Source organism: Diabrotica virgifera, chromosome 4 (assembly GCF_917563875.1).
Source record: "Diabrotica virgifera virgifera chromosome 4, PGI_DIABVI_V3a".
Taxonomy (NCBI): domain Eukaryota; kingdom Metazoa; phylum Arthropoda; class Insecta; order Coleoptera; family Chrysomelidae; genus Diabrotica; species Diabrotica virgifera.
This window is the reverse complement of record NC_065446.1, coordinates 178676867-178693632: the sequence shown is the minus strand read 5'-3', so window position 1 is coordinate 178693632 and position 16766 is coordinate 178676867. Positions and strand designations below refer to the sequence as shown.

Here is a 16766-nt window from a genome sequence, read left to right as displayed (position 1 = left end):
AGCTTAAGTTCAAGTTTTTGGGGTCACCCCATTGTCCCCCGGCCGTCATCTTGGAAATGGGGTGCAAAGAGGTTTTGCGCTATATCTCGTAAACTACCAACTCTACGGAAAATCTAATAAAATATAAAATGTAGCAAATTAAATTTTCTACAATTTTGTTTCTATTACTTTTTATCGTCAAGTGACCAACAAAAAAGATATAAACAAAAATATGTAAAAATTTTTTGACAAGTTTCCTTTTGGAGGTTAAAACTTTTTTTCAGTTCATTTTAAAATAAAATAACATTATAGCAATTTTTTAGAGGGTTTTTCAGTGAACAATTTCCACTATAAAGCTGTTTAATTCTATTTATTTATATAGGTTTTACAGCGCTCCAAACTTGATCAGATTCTCGTATGCTCATAGGGATACAATAAAAACAAAAGTTAGGCTTACTTTTCTATCTATATACAGAGAGAGTCTGTAATTTGGAATAAATTCAATATTTCAAATACTAATTGTTTTTTTGAAAAATGCTCAGACCCGTCGATTAGTATTTCAAATTGTCCTTTTTGACATACAATAATAATGTATACAGGTTGTCCCAATTTGGAGATAAGACGTCATAGTTGATTTTCTTAAATAGCAACACTGTCATTTTGACAACTATTTTGATAGGGTGTGTAAAGTTATACACAACTGCAAAACATCAAATTTTTATTCTCTACCATTTACAAGATAATAGAAAATATGGGCCATTCCACGAACATACGCCTGTTTTGGATTACTTCGACAACGAATATTTTACTATGCAAAATAAGAAGAACGAAAGTAAATTGCAAATTACATTGTTGTTTATTGGAATAATTATTAGCGACATTTACTTTCGTACTTCTTATGTTGCACAGTAAAATATTCGTTGTCGAAGTAATCCAAAACAGTCATATGTTCGTGGAATGGCCCATAACAAAGTTATGTCTGTAATTTGGAATAAGTTCCATAATTAAAATACTAATTGTTTTTCTGAAAAGTGCTCAAAGCCATCGATTAGTATTTCAAATTGTCATTTTTGACATACAATAATAATGTATACAGGGTGTCCCAATTTAGAGATATGACGTCATCGTTGATTTTTTTAAATGGTAACACTGTCATTTTGATAGCTATTTTGATAGGGTGTGTAAAGTTATACACAACTGCAAAATGTCAAATTTTTAGTCCCTACCATTTACAAGATAATAAAAAATAACAAAGTTATGAAAAACAAGTAATCAAATAATAATTGAATTTAATTATTTCAATTAAGCAAATACTCATAATGTTGCCCTCAATTATTGTCAAATTGTCAATGGGCAACGTTATGAGCATTTGCTTATTTGAAATAATTAAATTCAATTATTATTTGATTACGTGTTTTTCATAACTTTATTTTTTATTATCTTGAAAATGATAGAGAATAAAAAATTAATATTTTGCAGTTGTGTATAACTTTACATACCCTATCAAAATAGCTATCAAAATGACAGTGTTGCCATTTAAGAAAATCAACGATGACGAAAAAAGACCAGATACAAGCAAAACACGAAGACATCTGGAAACCAACGAAATGAAGATCTTAAGAAGGATTGCTGGAAAAGGACTACAGGATAGGGTAAGAAGTGAGGAAATCAGACGCATATGTGGAGTAGACAATATAAATACCTGGGTAAAGAACATAAAAGAAGAGTGGAATGAGCACATAAGCAGGATGTCTGAATCAAGGATAGTAAGAATAGCCAGGGACAAGTCACCGTTAGGCAGGAGAAGTATAGGACGCCCAAGGAAAAGATGGAATGACAACTTAGGGGCAGAATGAAAGGCACCGTTGAAGAAAAACAGGCAGTACTGCCTATATAAAAGAAGAAGAAGAAGAAGAAGAAGAAGAAGAAGAAGAACGATGACGTCACATTTCTAAATTGGGATATATTATATATAGTATACATTATTATTGTATGTCAAAAATGACAATTTGAAATACTAATCGACGGGTCTGAGCATTTTTCAAAAAAACAATTAGTATTTGAGATATTGAATTTATTCCAAATTACAGACTCTCTCTGTATATTTTTTATTCATAAAATTTATTATGATTTTAACATTCCTATGCTATTATTAATCTGTTTTTGACCTTTCTCCCCACTATAAAACTTATAACCCTAAGCATATTATATAGAAAAGGCCCAAGAAGTTGTTTGAGGAAAAATTCGCCGGTTCAGAAGAAAAATGACGCAACCGCGAAATGCAAAATTCTTAAGAAGAGCAAAAAAACGATTTTTTATATTAAATCATAAAGTATGATCAAAATTAGCCATTCACCACACCGTGGTCAGGATCTCGAGATATAAGCGTTTTTTGGGGTATGCCGCTTGTCTATGAAGTAACATAACTTTTTTCCTATTGTATATTTTGACTTAAAATTTTCCAAAAAACTTCTTCATGAATTATGTTTTATTGTTGTGTTGGTTAAAATTATAAACTAAAAAGTTTGTCACTCAACTTTTTTAAGTAAACATGAAACTAACGAAATATGATGACAAAATGTTTAAAAATTAACAACTCCTTTTTTAATGTGTTTAGACATTCTGGACAAATTTCATTGTTATCTACATACTTCAAGGATGACACAGTAAAATTTTCAAAAGGAAATATTTACAATGACCAAAGATACAGCGATGTAAATTTGAAAAATTGTCAAAATTGATTTTTGGCATTTTTGTATAAAATTTGATTTTTGAACATGTTCCACCAACTCTAGATAAAAATAAACGTCATATTCGGATTCAGCGACCTCGAAAACATAAAAATAGACCAAAATTAGTCATTCACCTTAAATTTGATTTTCGTGGTCGGCATAACGGTTGATGCCGCTCGCCTAAAATATGTAGATAGAAAAGTATTGTATTCCTATGAGAATTCGACAATCTGGTCAAGTTTGGAGCGCTGTAAAACCTAGATAATAAAAAAAATTAAACAAATTTATAGTGAAAATTGTTTATTGAAAAATCCTCTACAAAATCGCTATGATATTATTTTATTGTGAAATGAACGGAAAAAAAGTTATAACCTCCAAAAAAAAAACTTCTTACAAAATTTTCTCTTATGTTTGTTTATAATTTTTTGTTGGTCACTTGACGATAAAAATTAATAGATATAAAATTGTAGAAAATTTAATTTGCTACATTTTATGTGTAATTAAATTTTATGTGGGATTTCTAGTTTAGGAGATACAGCGCGAAAGCACTTTGCACCCCTTTTTCCAATATGGCGGCCGGGGGACAAGGGTGGCGACCCCAAAACTTGAACTTAAGCTTCTATTGAACCCCCCTACACGTTAAAAAAATAAAATTGACTCCTCTAAGAAATGCAACCCTAAATGTAACATTTCAATGGACTAGACTGCTATTACTAACCAACATGATTCCTGTCATTTGACATGTTCTTCGTTTTCCACTAATTAGAATGCCAAGTTGGTGATAAACACCAGTTTAATTTTTGCATGATAGTTTAATGAAATGGTAACAAATCAATTGGAAGTTCTGTCCGACAAAATACATGGAACGTTTTCGTAGTTTGACGTTCCAAATTTTTAACCTGTTCCAGTTAACAGTATTAAAACTTCCCCTGTTCCAGTGTTTCCATACAACAAATATTGTCCTACTAGACACCGTTAAGCTATCAACAAATGTTCAACTTGCTATTAATCAACTTTTTTTGGTACGCGGGATCCAGGTCTATAACCTTTTCTGCGAAATTTTATTGGGTCTTATTAAACTAATTTTAGTAATGTCCTATCTCATTACTCTCACAAATGTACAAACTCTTGAATTATAACCAATAGACTAACAAATAAAATGGACAGTTATCAATCAGCCAATTGAACAAGCAGGTTTGAGAAAAGGGTTTAGTACCATATAATCATCTCCTCACTATGAAAAAATTGATAGAGAAGGCAAACGAATACAACCTAGATTTATGTTTAGCCTTTGTAGACTATGAAAAAGCGTTCGATAGTGTCGAGATATGGACGATAGGAAAAGCTCTAAATAACAGAAGAATAGACTCCAGGTACAGGCACCTCTTACATAACATCTATAAAAGAGCAACTATGACAGTCGAAAGGGAAAATAAAACAAACAAAACTAATCCCATGGCAATCCGTAGAGGCGTAAGACAAGGAGATGTAATATCCCCAAAACTCTTCATCTTAGCTCTGGAAGACGTCTTTAAAGAACTGGAATTGGAAGACATGGGTATCAACATAAACGGAAAGAAACTTAATCACCTCAGATATTGCGATGATGTTGTTCTTATTACAACCAACCAAGAAGAACTAGCCACAATGCTGACTCAACTAGCACAAGCATCAGAGAAGATAGGATTAAAAATGAACATGAGTAAAACAAAAATCATCACAAATAGAAATGACAGAATAAAAATTAATAAAACAACGTAAATATTGAGGTTGTTGACACATATATATATATACCTGGGTCAAATAATCAAAGAGAAATAAAGAGAACCAAACAATTGAAGTACAAAGAAGAATCAGATTGGAGTGGGCAGCGTTTGGAAAGTTCAGATGGATACTAAAAAGCACAAAGATACAACAGTACCTAAAAACCCGTGTATTTGACCAGTACATCCTTCCTGTTCTGACATATGGTTCACAAACATGGACATTAACAAAAGCCAACATAAACAAAATAGAAATAGCTCAGAGAAAAATTTAAAGATGTTGGGAATAAAACTGCAAGACAGAAAATCAAATGGAAATGAAAAACTAATGGATAAGAGAGAAAACAAAAGTAAAATATGTAACTGAACATATAACAGGGTTAAAGTGGAGATTTGCGGGCCACAATGCGAGACAGGAAGTTAAAGGATGGAATGCTGAAATACAAAACTGGAGACCGTGGACAGGAAGAAGAGGAAGAGGAAGACCTCGGATGCGATGGAAGGACGATATTGTAAAAGCTGCAGAAACTCACTGGAACAGCGCTACCAAGGACAGACGGAAATGGAAAGATTTGGGGAAGGCCTATGCCCAAATTTGGATAGACATGGGCTAAAGAAGAAAGAATAATGTAGTGTACGGGGTGAGACAGTTAAGGGCCTGTACACATGAGGGCACTAACCGCCGCGTTTTACCTGTTTAGTTAAACGTTTTTTCAGTCATGTGTACGCGGTAACCTATAAGCTATTTATTATAAGTACAAAATTTTATACAGAACTTACCTTCAGGGCCACTTCAAGTTCTTCTTCCCTCATAATATTAGGCACGTGGCCCGTAGCCCCTTAAAAGGGCTGACGAGCTCATCGTTCCTCTACTATTATCAGAACCCTGAAAATACAATAATTTATTAATTCTTATTTTTACATAAGTCATACATGTACATAGTTCACAAACGACAAACTCATTGTGTTTATAACATAGTTAATGCTTCAAGCCATTAGTAATAATTAGTATGTATATTTAATGCTTATAGACCAGGGCGCATCTGTAAAAATATTAGTACATTTGGACGTTGAGAGGTGACTCAAATTTTTTTGCAGAAATTGCTTGAAAATAAACCAAGTAAAAACATTTGAGTTATCCTCCCTCTCAAAAAGGCCCGGAACATTGTTTAAATAATCAAAATGTCAAAAAATTAAGGAAAAATTCGATATTTTTCTTCGTTTTTTGATTATAACTTTAAAAGTATTCATTTTCGAGAAAAGTTGTACTGACATAAAAGTTGCGTAATTAAATATCCTACAATATAGAATTAGTTAAAAATTTAAAAAATAGTCACCCTTGTTGCAAAATAGCAATAATTGCGAAAAAATCATACAAAAACAAGTATGGGAATTTTACGTTTTTCAACCATTTATGCTACACTTAGGACCTTCATATTTCATCCAGAAAAACTTTATGATACAGAACAACAATACTGTAAATTTCATTAAGATCGGTTCAACAGATTTTGCAAGATAAATTTTGCAATCCAGCTGTCGTAAAAAAAATTCATTTTTTCAAAATGTTACAGGACTGAAAATAAAGCAGACAGCAAGTTGAATTTTTTTTGCGTATAGAAGTGTACTGTACCTTTGATTTGCAATTTTGCAAAATTAAAATTGATTAACACTACGGCGTCAGGAATTTTTTTAAATAAACATTAATTATTGGTGCTACGCGCAGGACAGCGGATAGTTTGCTCTGATTGGGCATTCCAATGACCTTTGATAATGATTGATACATTTTAATTTTTATTACATTTCGATATAAATAAATAAATTTGTTTATTGCAAAATAAAAACACATACTCTATCCTTTGAAATAACACTTTTATTTGCAAAAACTTTTATTTGTTCATATATTTTAACTTAGAGAATAAAAGTTTATTATTTTTAAACATATGCAATAGTTTAAACAATATTTCACAAACAATAATAAAATTAGTTTGATTTTTGTGGAATTAAAATATTAAAATACAACAAAATATAGAGTAAGAAAATAATATATTAGATAAAGATTGGAAAAAATTTTGGTGGAAATCAACTTGTGTGAATCGAACACCGCTGTCCTGCGCGTAGCACCAAAAATTAATGTTTATTTAAAAAATTTCCTGACGCCGTGGTAATTAATCGATTTTAATTTTGCAAATTGCAAATGAAAGGTACAATACACTTCTATAAGCAAAAAAAATTCAACTTGCTATCTGCTTTATTTTCAGTCCTGTAACATTTTGAAAAAATGAATTTTTTTGCGAAAGCTGGATTGCAAAATTTATTTTGCAAAATCTATTAAAATGATCTTAATGAAATTTACAGTATTATTTTACTGTATCATAAAGTTTTTCTGGGTGAAACATGAAGGTCCTAAGTGTAGCATAAATGGCTGAAAAACGTAAAATTCGAATACTTGTTTTTGTATGTTTTTTTCGCAATTATTGCTATTTTGCAACTAGGGTGACTATTTTGTACATTTTTAATCAATACTATATTGTATGAAATTTAATTATGCAACTTTTATGTTAGTACAACTTTTCTCGGAAATGTATACTTTTAAAGTTATAATCAAAAAACGAAGAAAAAAATCGAATTTTTCCTTCATTTTGTGACATTTTGATTATTTAAACAATGTTCCGGACCTTTTTGAGAGGGAGGGTAACTCAAATATTATTATTTGATTTATTTTCAAGCAATTTCTGCAAAAAAATTTGAGTCACCTCTCAACGTCCATCTCAAAACAGATGCGCCCTGGACTATTATGTTAGTTCAAGTAATGCACTGCTCAGGTAGTAATAGTAATCAACATCATAAAATAAAAATATTATTGCCATCTTTTCGACTTAAAATAAGTACAACTAAATTAATATCTACATAAGTACATTATTTAATTTTTTTTATTTCGATTGGTATATATCTGACCGTATTTCAAAAATGTATGAAACAAATCTGGTCGAACTTCTGAGCCTAAAGTGATCTATTTTGGATCTTTACCTGAACCTTTAAACTAGCAGTGTATTGCGAAATACACTACACAACTACCAGTGTATTGTATCTGATTGGTGTACCTCAATTTATATCCCACTACACAAAAAAGGAACTACTACCAGATGTGAAAACTACCGCACACTGTCACTAATAACACATGCTAGTAAAATCTTGTTGCATATCATCAAAAACAGATTAAAAACCTATCTACATTACCAAATACCTCAGGAACAGGCGTTGTTTGTAAAGGTACAAGGGAACAAATCCTGAACCTGAGACAACTCATTGAAAAGTCTAGAGAATTTCAAGTACCTATGATTATATGCTTCGTTGACTACCAAAAGGCATTTGATTGTGTAAGCTGGATAAATCTGTGGCCAATTTTAATAGAAATGGGGGCACCAATGCACCTGGTGACACTTATTAAAAATCTGTACCAGTCTAATATAGCGACAGTACGACTAGATCAGAAGTTCTCAAACCAATTCAAGACCGAGAGAGGTGTTAGACAAGGATGCGTGTTGTCACCTGACTTATTTAACATTTATGGTGAACATGTCATGAGACTGGTTTTAGAAGGATGGGTCGGTGGAGTAACAGTAGCTGGTAGAAAAATCTCCAATTTAAGATTTGCTGATGACACTACACTTATAGCAGCAAATGAGCAAGAAATTTTTGATCTTCTGCGAAGAGTTGAGTACGAAAGCAATAAAGTTGGTCTGAAAATCAATAAAGCTAAGACAAAAATAATGGTGGTCGACAGATTTGACACTATTCAACTGACTAACATATTACAGGAATACCAGATAGTAAACACCTTTGTCTATCTCGGGTCTAGTATAACTAACGATGGTAACTGTGAAGCAGAAGTTCGGAGACGTATTGGTATGGCAAAAAATGCGATGAGTCGCCTTACCAAACTTTGGAAAGACAGATCGCTCTCTCAAAATATCAAGATGAGACTGGTGAATGCCCTTGTATTCTCAATATTTCTATACGGAGTAGAGACTTGGACTCTTCGCGCATGCGAGCGCCAAAAAATTGATGCCTTTGAGATGTGGTGCTGGAGAAGAATGCTGCGCATACCTTGGACAGCTCATAGGACAAACGTTTCCATTCTAAACCAACTCAATATTAAAAAAAGCCTGTCCACAATATGTCTGCAACGAATCCTGCAATTATTTGGTCACGTGGTTCGCAGAGGTGACGACACTTTGGAGAGATTAATTGTTTCTGGAAACGTTCCGGGGAGAAGATCAAGAGGACGATCACCAACTAGATGGTCTGACCAAATAAAGCATTCAGCTGGAAACTCATTCTGCGAAGCTCTTAGAGCAGTTGAGGATAGAGACCAATGGAGAAACATTGTTTGGAATATTGGAAGAAATCACGATCCTCAGTAATGGGGAAACGACAGGAGAGAGAGTATTGCGAAAACGGGGCATGGTATCACTATCTTAAAGACCAAATAAATACAGAGTGCAAAAAAACTGTCATACATTCCAATTACACAAAAATTTGACGTTTCTGTTTGGAGTTATGTCCGGTTCACACTATTCCAATCCAGCATTCCAGTAGAGCGGTGGAATTCCATTGGAATAATGTGAACCCGCACAGGGGTAAGAGAACGCCAAATATAATTCAATTTTAGTGACGTCACGTTGCCCAGCAACCGTCGATTCTCCCATTGTGAAATTCGATTTTGTGACGTCAGCAAAATAGAATTCTATTTGGCGTCACCCCAGGAGTGAACGATTCCAGTGATCAATCCAGTCCAGTTGACTGGAATTATGCCCGGTTAACATTCTTCAAATCCAGCAATCCTGCGAGTAATCCAGTCCATTGGTGGACGCATATCGTCCACACTATTCAATTTATTCTAAAGCTATAAAAACGATTCCAGTCATTCAAAATATCAATAACACTATAGTGACAATTCTTTCAAGAAAGAAATGTTCTGTGTACAAAGAAACAAACTGAAAAATTTTGTTTTCAGTTAACTTCATGGTTAGGATTTGGAATTATCTATAGAATTTCACTACTGCGTATTCACTGTTCAACGTGTAATCAAGCACTAAATTGACAGTTCACGTTATTTTAATGGTGTTGGAATCCGCGAGCTGGAATGAAAAATAGACTGCCATTTCAGTCAATTAGACTGGAATGGTACATTATAACCGGGCATTATGCCTGGTTCACATTATTCCAGTCCAGCATTCCAGTCGAACAGTGGAATGTCATTGGAATTCTGGAATAATGTGAACCTGCACTGCACTGTACCATTCCAGTAATCAATCCACTCCAGTTGACTGAAATGACGGTCTATTTTTCATTCCAACTCGCCCATTCATCATCATCTACGGCATTACAACTTTTCATGGGTCTTTGGCACATTTACTATTGCCGTCCACTCTTGTCGGTCCTGCGCTATCAATTCCCACTGTCTAGTCCCCATTTTCTTCACATTCTCTAGCAGCGTCTTACCACCTCTTCTAGGTTCTTATACCTCGACTACAGCTCTACTTTCACTTGGTCTTTCCCAAAACACATTGTTTATAAGTCTCACCAAATTTTCTCTCTGTTTATATCACTTGCAATTTTTTATTTCCGAAGAGAGTATATAATTCGTTTTATGGCCTGTAAAGACGATATATAACTTAAAAAATTTGCATTCCCACACCCATTACATCCGATTTTGATGCTGATGGTACCTCGTGAGAAAAGTTTTGTTTTCATTAGATGTTGAATTGCAAAGAAATATACATTTCCTGCCATTATTCGCATTTTAACTTCTCGTTCTACTTTGTTGTCGTTGGTGAATGTTGCCCTTATTTATTTTAATGCCTCAAACACCTAAAAATGGTCATTTATATTCAACATTCAAAAATCGCCAATTTAAAGCTGTAAATGTGTTTGATCAAATAATTAAGTACCTCCCCTATCAAATAATTCATTAAAAATGCTTTACTTTTTACTTTTCTTAGAAGTTCTTAAAATGATGCATTTTTGGCCATAAATTGTTATTAATTAAAAAAAAATCCACTATGAAACTATCCACTAGGAAACATAGATGTTTTGGTTATCGAGGTCCACAAAACTCAAAAAACGTTTCAGATACCTGGCGGGTCAAAGTCACTAACAGTGTACTTTTTTACCTTATTTCTTTGGACTAATCTGGTCCTCTCATAGGATACCTCTAATGTTAGGTATTAAAATTATTACTTATAAAAAATATGTAAAATATTTATATATGTTTACATTCACATGTCATGTTTATGGTTAACATGTCATGAGGATGGTTTTAGAAGGATGGGCCGGTGAAGTAACAATAGCTGGTAGGAAAATCTCCAATTTAAGATTTGCTGATGACACTACACTTATAGCAACAAATGAGCAACAAATGTTTGATCTTCTGCGAAGAGTTGAGTACGAAAGCAATAAAGTTGGTCTGAAAATCAATAAAGCTAAGACAAAAATAATGGTGGTCGACAGATTCGACACTATTCAACTGACTAACATATTACAGGAATACCAGATAGTAAACACCTTTGTCTATCTCGGGTATAGTATAACTAAGGATGGTAACTGTGAAGCAGAAGTTCGGAGACGTATTGGTGTGGCAAAAAATGCGATGAGTCGCCTAACTAAAGTTTGGAAAGACAGATATATTACTCAAAATATCAAGATGAGACTGGTGAATGCCCCTTGTATTCTCAATATTTCTATACGGAGCAGAGACTTGGACTCTTCGCGCATGCGAGCGCCAAAAAATTGATGCCTTTGAGATGTGGTGCTGGAGAAGAATGCTGCGCATACCTTGGACAGCTCCTAGGACAAACGTTTCCATTCAAAACCAACTCAATATTAAAAAAAGGCTATCCACAATATGTCTGCAACGAAGGCTGCAATTCTTTGGTCACGTGGTTTGCATAGGTGACGAAAGTTTGGAGAGATTAATTGTTTCTGGAAACGTTCCGGGGAGAAGATGAAGAGGACGATTACCAACTAGATGGTCCGACCAAATAAAGAATTCAGCTGGAAACTCATTCTGAGAAGCTCTTAGAGCAGCTGAAGATAGAGACCGATGGAGAAACATTGTTAGGAATATTGGAAAAAATCACGATCCTCAGTAATGGGAAAACGACAAGAGAGAGACAGACATTCACATAAAATTGTTTAAATTTATTTACACGTATAAAATTTTAATGCCAATTAAAAATGCAAATCGTTTAATGCATAAAAACCATAAAACCAATTTATTACAGTGATGGTAACATTTAGCTTATCGAGTCAACTAAATATTGTGGGTTAATTGTTTCTAGGACGCAGACTAATAAGTTTTTTTATTGTTCTAGACACGTATAAACTAACTGTCACCGATCGACTGGTTTTTAAATATATATGAAAAAGTCAGTCGATTAATAATGCATCACTTTTTTTGTAGAAAAATATTCGCCTTGGGTTAGACCATCAATGGTATCCGATCGAGCGCTTGCCATCTGGCGTGTCAGTTCTTAAAATTCATGTTAAAATTTTGTTGCTGTATGGAATTTAGCCTCGTTTAGAAAATATTGAAAGTGACTTACTACTTGTCTTACTATACGGTATTGTTACAGAATTTTTTCGGATAACTTATAAGCCAATAAAAACAATACAAATCATTTAAACATAATAATAGTGATATGGATCGAAGATATCTGTTTAGTATAATGAGCCAGTGAGAGAAATGATTGAGAGATAAGAATGATACCTACATATGAATATGAATGACTGAGAAAATAAAGCAGGTTGGACTAATATAATATACACAACTAGGTATATTTGTGCAGTGATCAAGAAGAAAGAAGAGAAAGAAAGATGGCTGTACCAACGACAAAGGTAAGAGTTCAGTACTGTCCAGCTATTCGCTCCGAGCGTTAACAAAGTATCAAAGCAAAATCGACCGACCTGCTCATGGTGGCGGTTGCTTGCAACTTTGTAAGGACGATTTAGTGTATGTTCAAATGGGACATTAAAAAAATGCCATATCACGTTATTTGTTGTGTTGTTCACTGGAAACAGACATGGAAAACTAGTGATGTGAAACACTTTTATTTTCCTCGTTCCCAAAAAAAAAATTAGATCAAAGAATAAAATTGATTAATGCCGTTAGAAGAATGAAGTGAGGTTAACTTTTTTCTATATATTATACAAAGGATATGGCAATATACACATGATATAATAGTATTATTTACGTTTTATATAAGTTTTATACGTATTACATACAAATGTTGAATGGGTTGTATGTGAGAGTTCATTTTGAATGAAGTAAAAAACAGACGTACTCTCAATCATTTATTGTAACTTCCGACGACCGGTTTCGCTCTCTAAAGTATGCAGAGCATCTTCAGGTCAACGGTCACAAGTCACTAAATGCTACAAATAAAAACCAGAGTTAGAACAATGTCTGGTTGTAAAAGGTGCTAAAGATCCATAAGATCAAGCAAATATTGAACAACATACATAAAAGTAGTTAAGACAGCTGACAAATACATATGCATGTACAATCGGGGCGGTAACAAACGTCCCCAAGCTCACAAACACATGCAGATGTATGCCGTCTGTAATCATGCAATGATAACTTGTCGTACTTACATTCGGTTACAAGGAGCTACTTCCTGAGTATTTATTAACATGATATCTTAACGGGATATGGTGGAATAGACGGAGAATGTTGCGAAGGTTAACAAGTTTATGGAAATTAGAAATTCTTGAGGGTGATGAGATAGTTGGTGAAAGACAAACAACAAATCTGTGCCAGATATTTTGTTTGTGAAGTAGACTAAAGTAAATGTAATATATACAATTTTAATATGTGATGGTTTTAAAGATTTTTATTTCTATTTATTAAAAGGTTTTTATTTATATTTATTAAAAGACTTCTATTTATTAATTATTAATTATTATTAATAATTCTTTTAATAAATAGAAATAAAAATCTTTAAAACCACCACATATTAAAATTGTATATATGACATTCTATTTAGTCTACTTCACAAACAAAATAACTGGCATAGATTTGTTGTTTGTCTTTCACCAACTAGCCCGATCAAAGAACAATCTGACCCCAAAAAAAATAAAGCAAGGATGAAAAGAGATGGAGAAAGTATTTTGACAGTTTATTAAATGAAGAATTTGACAGTCAGCCTGTGGAGTTAACGGAGACAGTAACAGCAATGGTTACCAGAATAACAAACGAGGAAATGGCTCAAGCGCTTCAAAAAATAAAGAAAGGAAAAGCAGTCGGACCAGATGATATTTCTGGGGAAGTATGGAGAGCGTTGGGAGAGAGAGGAATAAGTTGGCTATCAGATCTATTTAATAGAATTATGAAAGTTGGACAAATGCCAGACGAATGGAGAAGCATTATAGTACCTGTCTACAAAAACAAGGGAGACATACAACAATGTACAAACTACAGGGCTATAAAACTACTTAGCCACACCATGAAAATATGGTAGAGAGTAATTGATAGACGGGTACGTGAACAAACCGAAATATCCGATAATATCAATTTGGCTTTATGCAGGGCAGATCAACAACAGATGCAATTTTCAGTAGTAATTGCACAAGAGCTCTAAAATTCTATATAAATTTTAGAGATCGAGTGCAATTTGTTGCGATTATTTCATGAATAAAACTGTTCAAAACCAAAATTTTATTGTAATTTATTTATGTAAGTGCAAATTAGTACAATTAAACACACAGTTGTTATTAATATTTTACGGTTGAAAGTCATCACTTTTTTAATTTTTAAAACATTAATTGTCATTAATGTCACTGAATGTATTTTTTCATAGTAACGAAGGGCATCTGACGTAATATACTTGACGACGGGAAATTATCAAAAATTATCAGTCTAATTTAGATTTCTGTAGCTTTCTATTGGTCAGAATCTCCTATGAATGAAATAATCATTGTAAGGCAACTGATGGAAAAATACAGCAATAAAGAGACCAACGCTCATATGGTATTCATTGTTCTTGAGAAAGCATATGATAGAGTTCCTCGAGAGAATCTGTAATGGGCACTCAATAAGAAAGGAGTCCCTGGCGAATACGTAAAGATTGTGAAAGATATGTATGAGGGAGTAACGACTACTTAGTGTTAGGACAGGTGTGGGAGAGACTAATAAATTTCAGGTGAAAGTAGGATTGCACCAAGGCTCGGTGCTTAGTCCTTATTTATTCTCATTAGTTTTGGACCAGATAACAGCGAAACTACAGGGCAGCATTACATGGTGCCTAATGTATGCTGATGATGTAGTGTTAATAGGAAAGAGTGAAAGAGACTTAGAACAAAAACTGGAACAGTGGAGACAAGCTCTGGAGGAAAAAGGTTTAAAACTTAGTAGGACAAAAACAGTATTTGGAATGTTCATTTAAAGATGGAGTTACTACAAATAAAATGGTATCTTTGGATGGTGAAATGATTGTGAAAAGCAATAGTTTTCTGTACCTAGGATCGGCACTACAGAGTAATCGAGAAATAGATGGAGATGCATGCAGTAGAATTAGGACTACATGGATGAAGTGGAAAGAAGCGAGTGGTGTGTTGTGTGACAGAAATATTCCAATGAATCTGAAGGGAAAATTCTATACAACAGCCATAAGACCGGTTATGATGTACGGAACTGAATATTGGGCAGTGAAAAAGAAAGAGGAACAACGAATGCATGTGGCGGAAATGAGAATGCTTAGATGGATGAGTGGAGTGACAAAGAAGGATAAAATTAGAAATGAGTATATTAGGGGAAGTCTAGGTGTGACACCAATTGATGGCAAAATGAGAGAGCATAGGTTAAGATGGTTTGGTCATGTTCAACGTCGAGACGTTAATCACCCAATACGAAGAATAGCTGAAGTGTAGATTCCTGGAAGGAGTAGGAGAGGAAGACCAAAGAAGACCTGGGGGAGACGATAAGGCAGGACATGTTGGTAAAGAGGATTAACATTGATATGATCCAAGGTAGAATTATGTGGAGAAATGCAATTAGGGAAGCCGACCCCGCATAGGGATAAGGCAAAGGGAATGATGATGTACGTTATTGGTATATACCAATGATACAAACCAAAGACGTATGACGTAGATATATTAATATTATTTGAGACATGACTGAAGCTCGAAACAAATGACAATCGATGAAAAGCCCTATTACTTCATTTTTCTGACTGTACTTGTTATTAATGGAGATATTGTTAATCATTATTCAATATGGACTATAGATACCCTTTTTTTAAACCAGGAGGAGTAAACTCAAAAAACAGATTCACACCCAATAATGTCACTAGAAAAATCACCAAATAGATCGTGTTTTTTGGTTGATCATGTCTTCCTTCGACGGTAATCCATAGATATTATACATAATATATATGTATTATACTAAATGTGTCGCTAAACAGTTCTAAAAACAATTATTTTTTGTATAAAAGCAGACTAAAAATAAAAATTAAAGGAATAACGCAAAAAACACAAAAAATCGCCGATATAACTTAATTAACCTATAAAATGCCAATAGTGTCAAAATTTCCTAACAGTGGGGTAAACTAGCCTGAGGTTGGACCAATTACAAACAAGCATTACGGCGGGGTAAATTTGAATTACTCCTCCTAGTTTAAAAAAGGGCATAGGATTTTTTTTAATTTGAAAAAAATCGAAATATCTCGAAACACTTCATTTTGGTATAGGGCATTGGGTACAAATTTTATCTAAAATTTCAGATTTTGAACATAATTGTATCAGTCATTATTGAAGTTATACTTATTTAGACGCGATTGGGAGTGAATGTAAATGTGCGCGAATTCATCAAAAATTGTTAGTGCTACGCGCAGATACGTTATACGTTTCTTTTGATTGGGTATTCCAATAACATATAAAAAATTATCCAATATGGCGGCTGTGGTTAAAGAATGTGTTGTCATTTTTAATAGGTTTGTTCTAGCATCAGTTTCAAACGGTTTGAAACCATCAGCGAATAGTTGACCAGCGCGAGTAGAGGGGATAGCACTGGTGACTGTATTATGTTCTCTCACTGACCAACTGTTTGCTGACGGTTTCTGACTAGTTTGACTGTTTGCTGGAACAAACCTATTATTATGGTGATGGTTGTTAAGGAGAAAGGCGCAAAATGCAAAATTTGGACGCCTGTCAAAATTTGGGCGCCTGTCAAAATTTTCAATGTGTTTTTAATGTATTAATTTTTTTCGAATCCTGAGAAAGTAATAAGTATTTT

General features: G+C 33.6%; 1 protein-coding gene across 1 annotated transcript in view; it reads right to left on the bottom strand.

The window, feature by feature from the left end:
- LOC114333464 (uncharacterized) overlaps positions 1-16766 on the bottom strand; it is a 349147-nt gene that overhangs the window by 91534 nt on the left and 240847 nt on the right. Inside the window, exon 2 of the mRNA XM_050648589.1 lies at positions 5255-5360. Coding sequence (XP_050504546.1) covers positions 5292-5360 — 69 coding nt within the window. The 3' untranslated portion in view covers positions 5255-5291. The remainder of the gene's footprint in view (positions 1-5254; positions 5361-16766) is intronic.